The following is a 16,960-nucleotide window of genomic DNA, read 5'->3' as shown; positions in this document are numbered from 1 at the left end:
AGATTTTTAGTTCCAGACTAAAGGCGTAACCAATTGAAAAAGGAAAATGTAATTTAACAGAGGTGATATTGAGAGAAAAGTAATATTGTGCCTTTCCTGGTATATGACCATCTCCCTGGTTAGACTTGGGGGTGATTTTGATCTGTTACAGAGGCAATGTGAGAGTAAGAAAAGGGTACAATTCCTTTGTTTGCCATTCTTTGAGATTTACAGCAAGACAGTAGGCTTGAAGTCTAGTTCATGGTGAGAGAGAGAGGGTTTAAGTTTCCTGAAGACCTGAGCACTGAGACCACGGAGTATGTAAGCCCAGGAAAGATGGGACTCCTGCTGGAGTGGCCAGATGGTGAGGCCAGGATGTGGGAAGCGCTGGTGGTCATGAAAGCCGCCCATTCTGGTTGTGGGATTGTGGGGAAAGGCGGAGAGAAAGAATCAGGAGGGACTGAAGAAGTATGTTGTGAATGTCTATCTTTGGGCCTTGGTGTGGAGAGTGGGAAGAGGCAGGTAAACTGAAGAGAGGATGGCTTTTCCTGCTTCCACTTGGAGATTCTGGAAGAGACTTCTATGTGGAGGCTCCGTGGCAAACGGGTGACCCAGCACAGCCGAGAGAGCTGCTGGGCAAGGCCGAGGAGGAGGCAGCTCTGGCACAGACACAAGCCTTTCTTGGCTCCATGTTGAGAGCCAGTGGGCTTGCCATCACCACGCTGAAATGAGGACTATTAGGCAGTTGGGTGCGGAACCCACTATGGACACCACAGGCCAGGAAAGCTTTGCTGAGGAATGACAGTAAGTGATCAGCTTGGCCCAGTTTGCTTAGGGCTTCCTTGGTTTTCAAGCTGAAAGTCCTGCGTCCCTGGAATCCCTTCAGGCCTGGGCAAACCTGGAGGGCTGGCCACCCTGCCTGAAGGATGAGAAAGAGCCCGCTTTGCAAAGAGTAGGAAACAAACACCCTGGAAGAAGGAATTGCATGTGCAAAGTCTCTGGGGTGGGCCAGCGCTCGGTGTGGTCAGCAAAGGGTCAGGTGAGGAGGGGGAGAGAGGCAGGGACCAGGTCAGCAGCGGGGGAGGCTCTGGGAAAGAGTTCTGATTCATTTGAGGTATGATGGAAAGATAGATATTGACAGGTTTTGCACAGGGGACGACATAATTTGATTTATTCACAAATCACTTTGGCTTCTATGATCTCATGGGGTTTTGGTTTGAGCAGCTGATACCTGATATGTTGCAAGAGGGAAAATTGGAGGAAGAAGAGGTCCTTCCTGCCTAAATCTCAGCCCCTTATGTAGACGAGCTATGTATCTCACAGACCCTAGATTTTAGAATACGGAATAGAATAGATCTTAGAACTCTTTCTAAAGAGCAGTCATTCCAGCATCTCAAATATGCTTTTTACATAAGCAGGAAGTGAAGGAGTTGTCATTTCTGAGTTTCTGGTACAACCCAGTTAACATCTATTTTTGGAGAAGAACACTGACTAAGACAGATGATCTGCCAGGCAGAGCCAGGGAAGCAAGCGGAGAGCCGGCTAGAAGGAGGAGTGCACCCCACATTTCTGTCTGTGGTGTGGCTCTCACCACAGCTGGGTTACTCCTAGACCCATAAATCTTGCCCGTCGTTATAGTTCGGGAGTTAAAAACAGATTTAAAAAAGTTACTATGGACACAAGAGAAAACAGTTAAAAAGAAAAACATGTGAACAGAAATTTAAGTTAAGAGAATAAAAAAGGAACTATAAATAAGACGTCTGAGCCCAGAATGACTCAGAAAATTAAAGTAATACAGTTGATTAAAAATTTAAAAAAATAAAATAAAAAAGAGGGATGAAAATGGACAGAACTAAAATGTTAAACATAGATTAAGGATAACAATTAGGGCTAAATAAAAAAGAATATAAAAAGGCTAAAATACATACTGTAAAGTCAAGGATAGAAATGGTGAAAAGTTAAAATTCTAGAGCCCAAGGTTTAGAAGGATAAAATCATGACAAAGCTAAAAGAAGCTAAAAGATAAATGCAGAGAACAAAAACAGAGGTGACAAAAGACCAAAGGAAGAAATGTGGAAAATCAAAATGTTAAAACTTGTTAACATGTAACTTCAAATCCCCGAATATTTATGGAACGAAGGTCTGGAAAAATACATTCCCGTTACCTAAAAAGAGACAAACGCTGACAAGTGACATGTGTTACCAGAGTGACCTCTGGGCTGAAGTAGCCCCCAGGGGTTGGGGTCTTCAGCAAGCTTCTTAAGGGCAGGGGTGGTCTACTGCCAGGCTCTGCGATTCTGCAAGTGCCCCTTTAACGCCAGCAGCAGGCAGGCAGCCGAGACTGTTACTACTAACTAGTGTTAGTAATATTTCTATTACCCTAAACCTGCTCCTGTTTGTAACTGCACAAAAGTATGTAATACAGAAAACACCAGAAAGACAATATTCCTTGAGTATCAATGATAGTTTGTTTTTTTTTTAATTGAAGTATAGTTGCTTTACAATGTTGTTTTAGTTTCTGGCGTACAGCATAGTGAATATGCAACAATTCTCAACAAAATATTAGCAAACCAAATCAAACAACACATAAAGAAAGGATCATACACTACAGTCACGTTGGATTTATCCAGGGTCACAAGGACGGTTCAACACAAAGTCAATGTGATACACCACATCAACCAGAGGAAGGACAAAAACCACACGTTCATCTCAATAGATGCAGAAAAAGCATTTGGTAAAATTCAATACCCACTCATGATAAAAACTTTTATCAAAGTGGGTATAGAGGGAACATATCTCTTTAAATATCTGTCCATTAAACTCGAGCAGTGACTTTTGTATCACAAATATACTGTGCTCTCGGCAGGTTCAGGAAAGGAGTCATATGGAGTCAAAACTAAGTCATACTGAGATACAATTATACATCGTACTTGGGAACATTTTGCTTTCCATTCTGAGATGTAGATATTGTATACATAATAAAGTGTGTAATTCAGAAGATAAATTTCAAAGCTTACACGTGACAGGTGTGTTTTCAAATGAAACGGAATCTTGCATGTGAATTTTGATTACCTTGCTCGACTTCCCGAGGTCCCTGGCTCACTCTTTCTGCCTAAGAGAGTTTCAAAGGGAAAGGATAAAAGGTGATTCTAGAAGTGTCTTGACTCCTGGCTGAATCCCTTTTCTAGTCTTTTCATATAAGGGAGCGGAATTTGTTCACAATGTTAGTAAAAGGCTGAGAAATTTCTTTACCTTTAAAGACTGTTAAACCATGAATGTCTAATTTTAAGCTTTTGGAACCAACTTCAGAGCTTGCATTTCATTACCTCAGTACAATAAACTCACAACTACAGCCCAACCTCAAAGGACTACAGAATCAGCGGAGGCAGGGAGCTGAAGATGTGGAGAACAAACCCATGGAAAATGAAACAATACCCCCATGGAAAAACATCTGCACAGAATAATGACGTGGACTTTTTTTTTTTTTTGGACCAAAAAAAACATTGAATTCAGATGTTTTTAATTGTGCCTTTGGAGATTAAGGTGGAAACCCACTGGGCGGTCAGGGCAGGACTGGAGGGCGGTATAAAGTGCGAATCTCTTCATTGGAGAGGATTATATTTCCTGACATCTTAACTTTTTTGCTATAGAATCTGTTTATTATTTTTGGATTATATCCTATATTCTCTTCCAGGAAAGACTCCACTCGACTCTCAGTCCAACCCTTTCACCTGGGATGGGCAGGGCTAGTTTCAGTTCTGTCATTTGTAATTAAAAGGGGTTAGACAAATTCTGATGTCTGAAATTTTCCAGTCAGTTAACATAGTTGAAATGAACTCTTTCCTCTCTGGCTCAAGTTCTTTGTCTAAGTTTCCATAGAAATAGCGCTCCCTCTGCTGGCAGCCGGTTAGCATTCACCAGGTCTCAGGAACTGTGTGGCAGAAGTTTGAGTCAGACCCAGGGTCAGAGTCTCTCTCCCCCATGTAAAAGCTATTTCATACCATTTAAGTTACTTTGCTTTTTTGAGTCTTCATGTGTGCATCTTTAAAACAGTGATGGCAAAAACTACTTTTCAAGACTTTTATGGGTAAATGGCCACATAAAATGTACTTAATTCATGAAAGATATTATTATTGTATAATAGATAATTATAGATAAGATTATATTAGAGAAGAAAGCTGCTTGTTCATCACGTTTTTCAAAGTTGCAGCATATGATCTTCAATATTGTTGGTTTTCTGGGTCTGAGAAAATACACGTGTTATGTCAACCTAAGAAACCATTGTTATAGTGTGTAGAAGAGTAACATAGTATTTGTAAACTTCTTAAACATTCTTGGGTGAGAAATGCACAACTTAATTTATAGATTTAAAGTCCCTTAATAAATTTCATTACGCATTCCTAATAAAAAATATTAGATAAAATAGAAATTAATGGATATTCCCTTAACATGATTATATATACACAAATTATAGATACAGATTTAGATATTTAGTAGAAAGAGGAAGTGTTATGATGGAGAAATACTGGAAGCATTACCACTAAGGTAAGGAACAAAGCAAAGATGTTCACTGTTTAACATCATGCCGGATGCATTAGTCAGTGTACTCATTCAAGGAAACAATATGGACATAAAGTATTGGGGTTAAAAAAGTAAAACTGCATTTGCAAGTCCTGTGATAATACATCTGGAAACCGCAGGGGAATCAATAATAACACTAATATGAACAAAAGAATTCAATAAATTAGCAAGCTACAAATGTACAAATTAATGTCCAAAAATTAATGCTGTGTCTGTATGTGTGTGTGTGTATTTGTGATGGTAACCTATTAGAAGATAAAGGAGGGGGAAATCTCACTTCCAATAACAGCATAAAAGATAAAAATACTTGAAAAATAAACTTAAAAAGAAATGTACAAAACCCATATGAGGAATAACGTAAAATATTCCTGCAAGATAAATTCCTTGGTCTGCGGTAAGATAATTTGACATCCTAAGTATGTAACTTATCCCTAATTTAACACTACTTTCATAAAATTTCAGCAAGTGTTTTTCTTGAAGCTAGACAACATTCTGAAGTTTGCATGGAAAAATGAACATACATGAATGTATAGGAAAATCTGATGGGAAAAGGATCAATGGGGAGAGATAACCCTATTAAACACTAATATATTAATTGAAATATTAAATATGAAATACTGTTATATCCTCTATAACCAAAACAGTATGGCATGAATAGATGGATAGATTTGGAATATAATTGAAAATTCAGAAATAGAACCAAGTAGACTTTATTAATGGGTAAAGTGGCATCTCAACTGACTGGGTTAAAGACAGACTTGTTAGAAAACAGTGTTAGGACAACTGCACAGTTATTTGAAAAAAAAAGTCATTTGGGATCTGTAACATACATCATACTCCAGGAAAAACTCCAAATGGAAAAGTGAACTAAAAACATACTAGAAAAAAAAAAACCCAAGTTAATTTATTTATAGTCTTGCCGTGGGAAACCCTTTTATAATAAGCTCATCATCCAGATGCAATAATGAAAAACATCAACAAAGTTGACTACGTTAATAAGAAGTTTTGGGAAAAAAGCCACTTCAAGCAAGATCAAAAGACAAGTGACAAACTGGGAGAAATATAATTGCCATATACAATAGATAAAGAGCTAACCTCTATTTACAAAGCACTCAAAACTTGAGAAAAGCAAAGACTTTAAAATACAGGTGCCTTTAAATGTATGAACCTAATTCATGACAAGAGAAATGCAAATGAAATCTACACTGAGGAAGTTATCTCAACTTTCTTGTATGTTTGAAAACGTTCAAAATAAATCATTGCCAAAAAGCTACATTAAGATATTTCTCACTAACAGATTGACAAGCATTCAAAAGCTCGAAATCATACTCTCCTGTGATCAATTGAGTGACATTTGGATCTGAGCTGAGTATTAAGATAATACACAATTGTATGAAAGTTAAATTTCTTGGGTATGATTACGGAGTTGTGGTTGTATTAGAGTGGGTGTATGTCCTGAGGAAATACATGCTGTGGTTATTTATGAGTAAAATACCATGAGGCCTGAAAACCTAGTTTGAAATACTTCAGCTCAACAAAAGTGGTGTGTGTGTGTTTATTATAGAGCGATTGTGTATCAGGGATATGTGGCAATGCGTGGAGGCATTTCTGTGTCACTATTTGGGAAGGGGGACTCCTGGCATCTAATGACTAGAGGCCAAGGATGCTATTAAACATCCCACAAGTACAGGACAGCCCCTTAAACAACCCAAAATGTCAACAGTGCCAATGTCTAGAAACCTGCTATACATAAAGCAAATGTGGCTAAAGTTAACAATTGGATCATCTGGGTTGATTGTATCATTAAATTATTCTTTGAACTTTCTGTATGTTTGAAAATTTTCAAGACAAACATTTAGGGAAAAGGTAAATTTTAAAAATATATTATAAAAGAAATCTAGGAGAGAAAAAAGAAGCTGAACTGACAAAACAATAGGCCACACAGGAAAAAACAATGCTAAAAAGTCTTTTAAAATTATTATAATTAACTTAAAAGAATAAAGAAAAAAACAGAAAATCCTGCCTAGGCTTCTTATTGGTGATAAAAAAACACAGACACTGCATTGAGTTAAGAAATTTTCAAATGTGACTTTTAGAAAGCTTCTTTTATTTTATGTATTTCCCACCAGGCTTTCACTGTGTGATGCTCAACTAGATAATTTTGTCGTATTAAAACTAAATCAAAATGAGCAAACTGGGAAACCAGCAGTCAGTTTCTTCCCTGCAGAGCTCAGAAGACCCATAGCTGTAAAACAGGCCTCAGAAAATGGTTGTGAAAATTTTTTTCCTCGACAAGTTAGTGTTTATGGTTAACAGGGCATAATTGGTGTGGTTTGCAAACCTCTAGTTTTATCTTATTTTATCATCCATTCTGCCCTGACTGGCAGGGACTAGGGAGGTGTTGGAAAATGTGAAAAGGGCTTACTAAAAATGTGGGGTTATTTATAGTATGGTTGGACATAAAAATTTATATATATATATGTATCTATAATATATAGAGAGTTTTTGTTGGGGGGAGGGTATAGCTCAGTGGTAGAGCGCGTGCTTAGCATGCACAAGATCCTGGGTCAATCCCCAGTACCTCCATCAAAATAAAGAAACAAAGAAACAAACTTGATTACCCCAACTCCTCTGCCAAAAAATAAACAAACAAAAAAAAAATGCTGAGCTTTTGTCAGAACTGATTTGCATCCTTGCTTTGTACTCTGACCTTTTTCGGTCTTATTCAGTCTCTACCATTCTCACTCTTTCTTCCTTTTCCTGCCTTGTTTTACCGTGTAGAGGAACAATAGAATGGGTGATTTTTTTTTCTTTCTGGTAACACTTCCCACTGTACTTTTCATCCCCAATAAGTCGCCCTCCACCTGTGAAGACAGGCATCCAGAGCTTTGTGGGGAGGGTGGATCCAGCTAAGAAGAAAGGAATTAGCTGCTTTGAATTTCAGAAGACTTAAAAAAAAAAATCTTTCAGTTTAATTACTGTTTCTCCAGAGGTAGTTTGTCCGTCTTCTTTGACTGCTTTCATTGTTTTCTTTGTCTTTACTTTTCAACAGATTAACTCTGGTTAACCATTGGTTAAACTTAAATAGGGATTGTAAATTAGATGATATTAGTGAATTAATATAAAAAATTTTAGATGAGAAATATTGTATATAGGAGAGTGTACTTACTCTTAGGAGATGAAAGCTGAAGTATTTAGGGGTGAAATGTCATGCCTGCAACTTATTTTCAAATGCTTCAGCAAAAACAAATAAGAAAATGTGGAAACGTTAACAACTGGTGTATCTAGGCGAAGGGTATACGTAAGAGTTTTTTGTCCTGTATTTTTACTTTTCTGTGGGTTTGAAATTTTTCAAAATGGAAAGTTGAAGAACAGTCTTGGCTCTTTTGTTTGAGTTACTCATTCTCATAGAAGTTTTTAATTCGTTCAAAATAAAAATTTAATAAGCACCTACTGTGTATTACATACTTTTATAGGTGCTGGGGAGGAGGGTTGAACTTGATACATGAGATCATTCTCTTAACTATCAGTTTCCTCAGGCATAAAATGGGTATGGAGTACTAGTACCCCCCACATAAGCACAAGGCTTGGGGCAGAGTAGGCATTCAATAAATGTTGGCTATTGTAATTAATCAACTTTGTTCATTGCTGATCTAATTTCATCCATTTGATGGTTTTGGTCTTTCAACTCTAAATAAAAATGTGTGATTGTCAATCTTATGGATGATTCTTCCCAAGCCATTTCTTAGTGTTACTCCTCAACTTATTTTTATTACTATTACTAGGGCATTTGAAGTTTTGGAAAGAAGATATCATATCAAGTCAAAGCAAAGATGAAAATTAGCGGTTAGGGGTGTATTTTTCAAATTAGGCTTGTGTACATGACTATTCTAAGGTAAATTTTTATTGATGATTATCCTGGTCTAAGATTGTTATAAACTAGAGGCAACTAGAGAAAGATTTCTAAATTAAAAAAAAAACCCAAAAAACTAGCTCTTGAGCTAGTCAAGTATTTTTAAAAAACTGGAAATTCCTTAATCCTCTGTCCCCAATAATCTTGTCTCTTTTTACAAACTGGGTGCACATGACATTTTATCTCTGAGTAAAAACACCCCTTCCTTCCTTCCATTCTGCTCCACCTGCACATGTTCTGAGATGCTAATGGCTTGGTCTGATAAATGTACAGTTCATTCTAAGCCCATTCCATAAAAGGTATCCAAAATTTTCCCGTTAGTGTAGACTGTGATCATAGCTTATAACTTAGTTTATAAAGAATTGTTTTCATAGTACAGAACTGAAAAAACCTAAAGATTAGTCATATAACAAAATAATGTTTAAAACTGATTGGGGGTGACCCAATAATTAAAAATAATAAGTGATATTTCTGGGTTAAATTTATTTTCAAGTGTTTATTCAAAAAATTTTAAAAATGTTTACTTTCCTGTTTTTCTCTCACAGCTTTGGAGAAGACAAGAATAATTCACATGTCAGCATTCATATCAAGCTTCCCATATATTCTATGGGTTGTACATTGCATTTCAATACAATCTTGTCCACTAACAATATGATAAATTATTTTTATTATACATTCTTGGTAGGATTAAAATAAATAATAAAGAAATAATTTAATACATCTTTATGGAATATCTACTGTGTTCCAGGTTTGGAAATACAAAAATAAATAAATGGTCCCTGCCATTGAAAAGCTCAGTCATTGCTTCTTGGCCTTTTGGCTAAGATCAAGTGTAAAAAGCTCATAGTCTAAAAGGGGAGACAGACAAACAGAACAGACAATTTAAGGTAGTATGACAGTGCTGAGAACGGTATGCACAAAGAACTATAGGAAACCTAAAAGGGTCGGGGTCACTTAATTGAGGACGGTAAAAGTTAAGGATGGTTTCCAGGTCAAGATGATAAGTTTTACAAGAGTTTGCCAAGAAAAGAATTAATGATGGGTGAGAGGAAGAACGTTCCCATGGTGGGATTACAGGACAGTCTTAGAGTCTGGACTGCCCGATGTTCAAGGCGCCTTCCAACTCTACGAAGACAGCAGGCGACAATCAAGCATTGCCTACTTGACCCAACAAAACGGAGTTTGTATAGTGTGGGGCAGCCTTCTGATATTTGCCTATTCGTTAAACCCTGGTTTCCTGGACTCCTATTTTTCATGCTGTCGAGCACAATTTAAGGAGAAAAACCCATAATGACTACAATGTTTTGTAAACACTTTTAACTATGGTGCTGACCACAGATTCAAAATGAACAATCGGGTACAGTGAGTACTATATCACCTAGTTTTAAGAAAAAGAGAAAAAAAGTTAAAGGTTCTTATAAAGCAATAAACTTCAACAAAGTCAAGTCTGTAGGTTTGTCTAAAATAATATTTTTCTTTCTTTTGAGAGTGGAGGAAAAAAGGAGTTGAAGTCCTTTGTCGTGGTTATGTACCGGTAGTACACTAGATGGCGCTCTAAGGCTGTCAGAAAGATGATACGTTTTATCAAGAAAAATTGGTCGGAGGCCTAGATGGCAGTTAAGTGCTCTGGAAACTCTCCATATATTTTCAGCCCTGAGAGCAATTCCAGGTTTGTAGGCAAGTAATGGGGAATCTTAATCTCAAGTTTCAGCCCTCTGTCAGATTAATTTTAAACTAAACCACAAGTTTAACACATTTTTAAAATGGTTTCAATCTTTTGACAGTTCAATTCGATTCCCTAGAAATGAAAACTTTAAAGTTACTGAAATATAAATTTACTATACATTTAAACATAGCGCTACTAATTTCATTTAGGGAGTCTTCCCATGAACCTAGTTATGTCTACTAATTACTAAATCTCTAAGTCAGTTTCTTCAAATGGCTTCCTGAATTTTCAAATTATCGTTAAGTAAAAAGCACCAATTGAACTGTCTTGTCATGAATGCACTGCAACCGACTAACACGAATACATGAAATAGTACATTCTGAAATCAGTCTATCAGTACAGTATAAACAATATTTCATGATTTTTCCACATTACAATTAAACCAGAAACATTTTTTTTGCTAAAGCATACAATAAAAACAAAGCTTAATTTTTACATTTTCTACTTAGTTTTCTTTTAAATGCCAAGTAGTAAAAAGGCAAACCAAAAAGTGGACGGTTAAAGATACACCTTTCACAACCTCAAGAGTCATTTTGCTTTTAAACTCTCAAAGTTAGGAGATCTGTGTGTGATTTTTCTGCTTATCTTTCCATTTCTGCTTCTAGAATTTCCCCCCATGTGTCCGCATCCATCGGGTACATGATTTTTTCTGGTAGGCTAACAGGAGAACATATGTTGCTGTATCTGCCACTTAGCCAGTCATGTTTCACTTTACTCTTCTGGTAATTCCTCAGGAGTATTACCTGAAAGAGGTAAACCAGCATTGTCAAAGAACGTAGTAGGTGGTTGGTGGGTGAGTTTGTCTGAAACTAGAGAATGTGATTGACAGGGCTGAAAAGATTACATATTGACATTGATATACACATATACCAGTAAGTGTGTGTGTGTCTGTGCATGTATCACGGAGTGAGCCAGAGTTCGGTGGGGGTCTGGATAAGGTGGAGTGAAATGAAGCAGCCACTTCCCTTGTGGTTAACAGAGGTGCATGCCTAAATTTAGGATTTTAAAAAATGGAAAAGGATGGACGAGACAGCGCGTGACTTGCAGGAAAAGAATAATAATTCAACTTTAACCCCCAAAGCCAACACACTCTGTACGTCACTCTGTATGCGATGCTCCCTCCTCCGAGCAGAGGGTGGAGTGGGTTCAAAACTGCCACCATGTTGTCAAAAAACACTGCAGACGACGAGGATTAAACTTACCCTCCAAGGATAACCACTTTCTACATCATCATCGATCTCTCTTTGGCACACGGCTCTCAGAGTCAGGCAGTGAGGTTTCCATAAGGAGTCGTTGTTTCTTATTACATGATTCCAGCTCCTGCAAGTCATCGAAGCCCTGCACAAACTCTGGACGTCCAGCTGACTGAAAATTTTAAAAGTAACTTCTGGAGGCAGCAGATCCACAAAGTTATTCTGACTCTCTTTTTTTCCCTTCTCAGTATCCACAGAGTTCGATTCTATGTTAGAAACTCTTGAATTGTTGTTCCTCTTGGAGTTTTTCTTCATAGCTTGATGTTTTAGTAAATTATCGTCATATGTAGCCTAAAAGGCAAAGATTAAAAACACTCACTCTCTTTAGATCAGACTCTAGATCCTATCTGGAATGTAGAAGAGGTTGAGGTCTGGGTTATAATGACATGAAGTCTCCAATAGTCAATTAGTTGTAAGATTAATATTTTAGAAACAGCTTCTTCAACATACATATATATGCATGCATACATGCATAGTTAATTATAATCTAAGTTAATCATAAACTAAGATAACAGTCACGAGGCCAATAAGCAACAGTGACTAAGAACTATAAATAATGTTTATAACTCAGCTAGATATAGTATGTGACTAAAGCTTTAAGTTCAGTTTCAGCTAATTTACCTAAGGTACATTCTGAAATCAGTTGAAAGAATGGAGCTATTTTTGCATGTGAAGACAGTTCTGTTTACTTAAAATCAGTTGATTCCATTTTGCACTTCTTTTTATAACGAGGGGTGGCGGTGCAGGAGGGGTTTCAGAAACAGCTAAACACTTATTTCAGCTGAGCTAGTGACATATCCCTCCTTCCAGGTGTGCTACTCACCTATATGTTTCTGGACTTTCCCAGACCACAGACGCTTCCATTCATTTGGTTGTTTGTGATCCAACTTAGTTACGGTGGTTAGAATTTTAATGACTGTGTTCAACAGAGAACTTCCCCTTGACAGCTTGGGGAAGTAAGAAAGCAAACTGGTAAAATCAAGTTTTTGCCACCAGCTCCGTCCCCACCCCCTCCACCCCCAGCAATACAAACCAAAGCCAAACTACTCTATTCTTGAAAATAGGAGTTACTGTGCATTTAAATGCACATGTGTACTTCTTCCAGGAGCTCAGTGGGAATAAAGTGTGTGCTCCCGCTAGTCATTTCACAGGAGGCAGATGAAGGCTTTTTCATTTAACACTCGGGGGTGACTTGGTGAGGTTCCCAAAATCCCACTAGGCATTTTTCTTCTTCCAGGTCCAGTTTTGCCTGGATGCCTAGAAAGCTATCCCCTTCTTTATGGACCAAACTTTGCTGAATTACCTCTCTATGTGGGTGAGCGCTCACCCCTGTTTCAGGTGTCACACAAAGAGAGGGATCTTCGGATCCCGAGCCGACGCCCGGCTCTCGGGGAGCCCCCACCCCATGTAGACCGCGCAGGTCGGAAGGAACGGCCCCACGTCCCATCTGAGCCACTCTCCTGGCGTGCCCCGCGCTGGCGGCAGCTGCTGGAGTCCAAGGAACACTGCACTGACAGGTAAACAACGGAAACAACCGTCAGCACCGACTGTCACCGCAGCTCCCGGCCGCCGAGGGAGGCTGCGCCAACGCCAGGGCCGCGCCCCGAAGCACGACCGCCATACGTCAGCCGGAAGGGAAGACCCTCCCCTACCTACTGGGCCGCAGCGACCACTCCTTCCGCGATTTAAATTCGCCGAATTCGAATACTTCCCCGTAGTCCCTCAAGTCCCGCCCACTCTAGCTCTGCCTTGCCGACTCGATTTCGCACAGGCGCAGAGAGGAGCGCGCGTTGCCTCTTGGGACGGGTAGTTTTCCAAGGGCGTCTCAGCTCAGCAACCCTGAGGAAGTGGGGCGCGCCGAACTACAAGGTCCGGCGTCCTCCGAGCCGTGTGGGCGGTGAGAACGGCTGGGGGTGTTTAACCGGGGCTTTTAAACAATAGTTTGGAGGCGGCGTGCAGTAGGAACCCCCGAGTGCGTCCCTGGTCCGGGTGGAGAGGCGGGACTCGGTATCCCGCGCGGGGGTCCAAGCTGCGCGCAGACAGGACACGCCAGGGCGCAGGCTTTGTCCCCTCTCCCCCTGTGTTTTCCCGGGGCCTGCTTAGGCCCCTCGGCTGTCCATGGAAGGCTGAAGCGGCTGCGGGATCCGTCTCCTTGCGAAGGGGTCTCATCCTCGTCGCCATGTCCAGGGGCTTCGAGCTGCAGCCGCAGGACGGCGGCCCCCGGGTGGCCCTGGCGCCCGGGGAGACGGTGATCGGCCGCGGGCCGCTGCTGGGAGTAAGTGTGGCAGGGCTCGGCCGGCCCCGGAGAGCCGCGAGGCCCTGGCCGGCTCCGGAGGCCCGACTCCGGGTCCTCGCCCCATTCCCCATCACGCCCGCCCCGCCAGTGTGGATTTGAGAAGTTTGAGGGTAGCACTTTTTTCCAGCTACTTTTCATCAACTCACAGACATTTCCTTCTGTGGCCTTTGGAAAGCACTGACTTGGGTTACCATCATAATCTGGTCCGCGGGTCGGCCAACTGTGGCCCTGGGTCCAAATCCAGCCTGTTTTTTTATGGCCCCCACATACTAAGAATGGTTCTCAAATTTTAAAATGTAAAATGTAAACAAATTGAAAACAAAACCTGTATTAGTCTTTCAGGGAGAATAATTGCACTAAGGATAGTGCTTCTTGGCTTGAAGAGCCAACAATGTTTACAGTAGTGTTTGGCCCTTTACAGGAAAAGTTTGCCAACCTGTGATCTTAGCTTTTCTAGAAGAATTTCTCTTAAGCTTTTGGCCTCTTTTTGAGCTGCGTGGGCCTGACTTTTACTGTACTAGAGTTTTTCAGTAATATCAATGGCTAACCCTTGTGTAGTGTGTAGTGCTCCAGGCAGTGATCTCAGGACTTCACCTATTAACCAATTTCTTCAATCCTTTCAAAACCCTATGAGTTAGGTGCTCTTGTCCTCATTGTTCAGATGAGAAAATTGAGCTATAGATTGGGTTTTTAAAGGGCACGCAGAAGCTTTTGGACATAGAGTGCCACTAGGCTCTGTTTCTTTGGGATGTTCAGGAGTTAGAGAACTTGCGTGCTATCTTCTGGAATTTTGTAGGTCTCTCCCTAAATGCATATATATTGTTTTCTTAACGTTCAGCATATCTTGTTTAGTGCTCACTTTGTGCAGCAGGTTGTGCAGACCCTAGCACTGGGGGGCAGACAGATGGATGAGGCATGGGTCTGCCTTGCCCTCTGGTTTTCTCTTGGACTGTCCCGCCAAACCTGTGTCAGGGAGCTAATACCACGGAGGAAGGAGTGTGGACTGTTACCCTGGTTAACCGCTAGTGCCTAAATGGATTCATTGCTGTTAGTCTTAGGATCCTTCTCTAGGCAGGAAAAGGAGGACTGATGGTTTGAGGTTGTGAAGGGGAAGTCAGTTCTAAAGGGGTGTGTGTGTACATATATGTGTTAAGGTTATCAAGAAAGTTTGCTGTTTTTTGTTTTTTTTTTACTGGACAAATAGTTACTTAAATGTTTAAATAACATTGTTTTCTCCATAGTTTATTAACCTATACAGACTTCTGAAGGAACTGCCTGGGAGTTTCCCTTCCTCCCTCCTCTTCCCTCCTCTTCCTTCCTTCTTTTCCTCCCCCCCCCCCCCAATTTCTCTGTCTCTCTGTATCTGAATTAAAAACTTAGTGGAGATTCATCTAGAATCTTATGTCTGGTGACTGATGAGTTTTGGTTTCCAAAACAAAGTGTATCACCAACAGAGTGTGCTGTGCATGGTTTGAATGGTGGATGAATTTTAGGCTTATGTTTTATAAACCTTGCAACAGGTTGCAAACCCTCTTATTAATTTGTTGCTTGATCTTCGTGTTATTGGCCTGCTAATGTGTGACAAGCCTGTTTGGTTTCTGTTTTTAAAAATGGTAACGGGTCAGGAATTTGCTTTTCCTTTTTGAATAGTCATTCAGTGATGAGACTCTGGCCAGGTTTGGCAGATACGGAAAGTGGTTTTGAATGTGTTTAAGGAAAACTTTGAAGAACCAGCAAACCATCTTGGGTTTTTTTAAGATTTTGGAGCTGACAGGTGTTTCTTCTCTGCCGTGGCTTAAACTCTACGTGAGTGCTGCTGTTTCGAACAACAGCAATTCCAGTGAGGGTTTTTCTTCCTTTATTTCTTTTTCTTTCTCTCTCTCTCTCTTTTTTTTTTTTTTGTAGTGTGAGAGCAAAGACTCATTTCTGAGTGGGAAAACTCAAGTAGCTCATTGTAAATTTCATATCGATCTGAAGTGATTTATAATAATAAGGATGATTTTTGAACATAACGAGCTGTGTTTTTTGGAGACAAGTTTCACAAACCTTCATGGCCACACAAGCATAAAGGTTTATAATTCCAACGTGTAAAACATTCTTTGTGGTAAAACAGTCTGACAGTGAGGATATCTTCATGTCATTACACTGGCAGGAAAACCTTTATGGACAACCCTTGTAGGTTACAGAGCACAGGAAAATTTCATTTCCTTGTGCTGTTTGAGTTCGTGTGAATCAGCGAAACCAAGGTGTTTGTTTTCTGAGTTGTACTTGTCTCATGATCACCAATTAAAAGGTTTTACAGCAGGATGGGTTATCCTGGGTGAAAACAGCCAATCCCCAAAGTTACATATTATATGATTTCACTTACCTATTATTAAAATGACAAAATTATAAACATGGGGAGCAGATTAGGGGTTGCCAGAGGTTCGGAGGTGGAGGGAGCAGGAGGGAATCGGGTATGGCTGTAAAACAGCAGTGAGGGATTTGTTTTGTGTCTTGACTACATCAGTATCAGTATACGGTTGTGACACTGTACTGTAGTTTTGCAGGATGTTACCGCTGGGGGAAACAGTAAATGATACAAGAGCTCTTTCTGTAACATATCTTTTAACCACGAATCTACAACTATCTGAAGTAAAAAATTTAGTTAAGAAAAAGGTTTTACAGCATCTCAACAGCATACCATTAGGCCCAATTATTTGCTTTAATGGTTTTTCTTTAATTAAATTTGATTGTGCTCTTAGATGAAAACTACTCTTTCTGATTTCAAATTTTCCATATTCTGTTTTGATAACAGGGATAATAGGACACATTTCTTTATGATCGGGCTTCTTTCTGAGGGCCTAGGATAGCACCAGGTGTCCAGTGAGATTTCCTAACAGCAGATGTGATTGAATCTACTGCATTAGTTAAACAGAGAGGAGGCCTCCAGTCAGGGATGGGGGTGGTCCTGGGCTCTGGTGTAGACCCTTCACCTGGCCTCAGTTCACACATCTAAGACTGCTGGGTGTCCCACTAAGTGTATATGATGTAACCCCGCCCCCACCCCTCCGGGCCTGGTAACCATGCCCTGTTCCTGCTTGTTGCCAGAGGCCACCGGCTATCCTGGAATGCTAGGCCTACCTGGGCCGGCAAGGTTGGTCCCTAGGGTTGTGCCAAACACTCCCAGCTGCTGGGTTTTTACCCCTCCTTCGAGCCTAGTACAATGCCTG

The 16,960-nt window shown here is 40.1% G+C and overlaps 2 protein-coding genes across 7 annotated transcripts in view; one reads left to right on the top strand and one right to left on the bottom strand.

Annotated features, from left to right (window-relative positions):
- Positions 1-8,936: 8,936 nt before the first annotated feature.
- Positions 8,937-13,184, bottom strand: FBXO48 (F-box protein 48). 2 transcript variants are annotated; one of them, XM_072937619.1, is made up of 5 exons: positions 13,105-13,184; positions 12,756-12,962; positions 12,276-12,399; positions 11,402-11,743; positions 8,937-10,942 (listed from the first exon to the last, which is right to left on the bottom strand). In XM_072937619.1, exons 4-5 carry the CDS (start codon positions 11,705-11,707, stop codon positions 10,781-10,783), a joined length of 468 nt encoding a protein of 155 aa, XP_072793720.1. In that variant the 5' UTR covers positions 11,708-11,743; positions 12,276-12,399; positions 12,756-12,962; positions 13,105-13,184; the 3' UTR covers positions 8,937-10,780. The 2 variants fall into 2 exon arrangements, with proteins under 2 accessions (XP_072793720.1, XP_006201595.2); XM_006201533.4 differs by lacking the exon at positions 12,756-12,962.
- Positions 13,185-13,380: 196 nt separating this feature from the next.
- Positions 13,381-16,960, top strand: part of LOC102540945 (aprataxin and PNK-like factor) — an 86,345-nt gene continuing 82,765 nt past the window's right edge. For 4 of the 5 annotated variants that reach the window (XR_012058919.1, XM_072937617.1, XM_072937615.1 and 1 more), the window contains exon 1: positions 13,382-13,727. Coding sequence is in view for 4 of the 5 variants with exons in the window: in XM_072937617.1 (XP_072793718.1) it covers positions 13,632-13,727 (96 nt within the window). In the remaining variant the exon portion in view is untranslated. Of the gene's footprint in view, positions 13,728-16,960 lie in introns of all 5 variants that reach the window. The other variant, XM_072937616.1, reaches the window with a different exon arrangement.

The sequence above is a fragment of the Vicugna pacos genome, chromosome 15, assembly GCF_048564905.1.
Source record: "Vicugna pacos chromosome 15, VicPac4, whole genome shotgun sequence".
In the NCBI taxonomy this organism is placed as follows: domain Eukaryota; kingdom Metazoa; phylum Chordata; class Mammalia; order Artiodactyla; family Camelidae; genus Vicugna; species Vicugna pacos.
The sequence above is the reverse complement of the archived record's forward strand: the minus strand, read 5'-3'. Positions and strand labels throughout refer to the sequence as shown.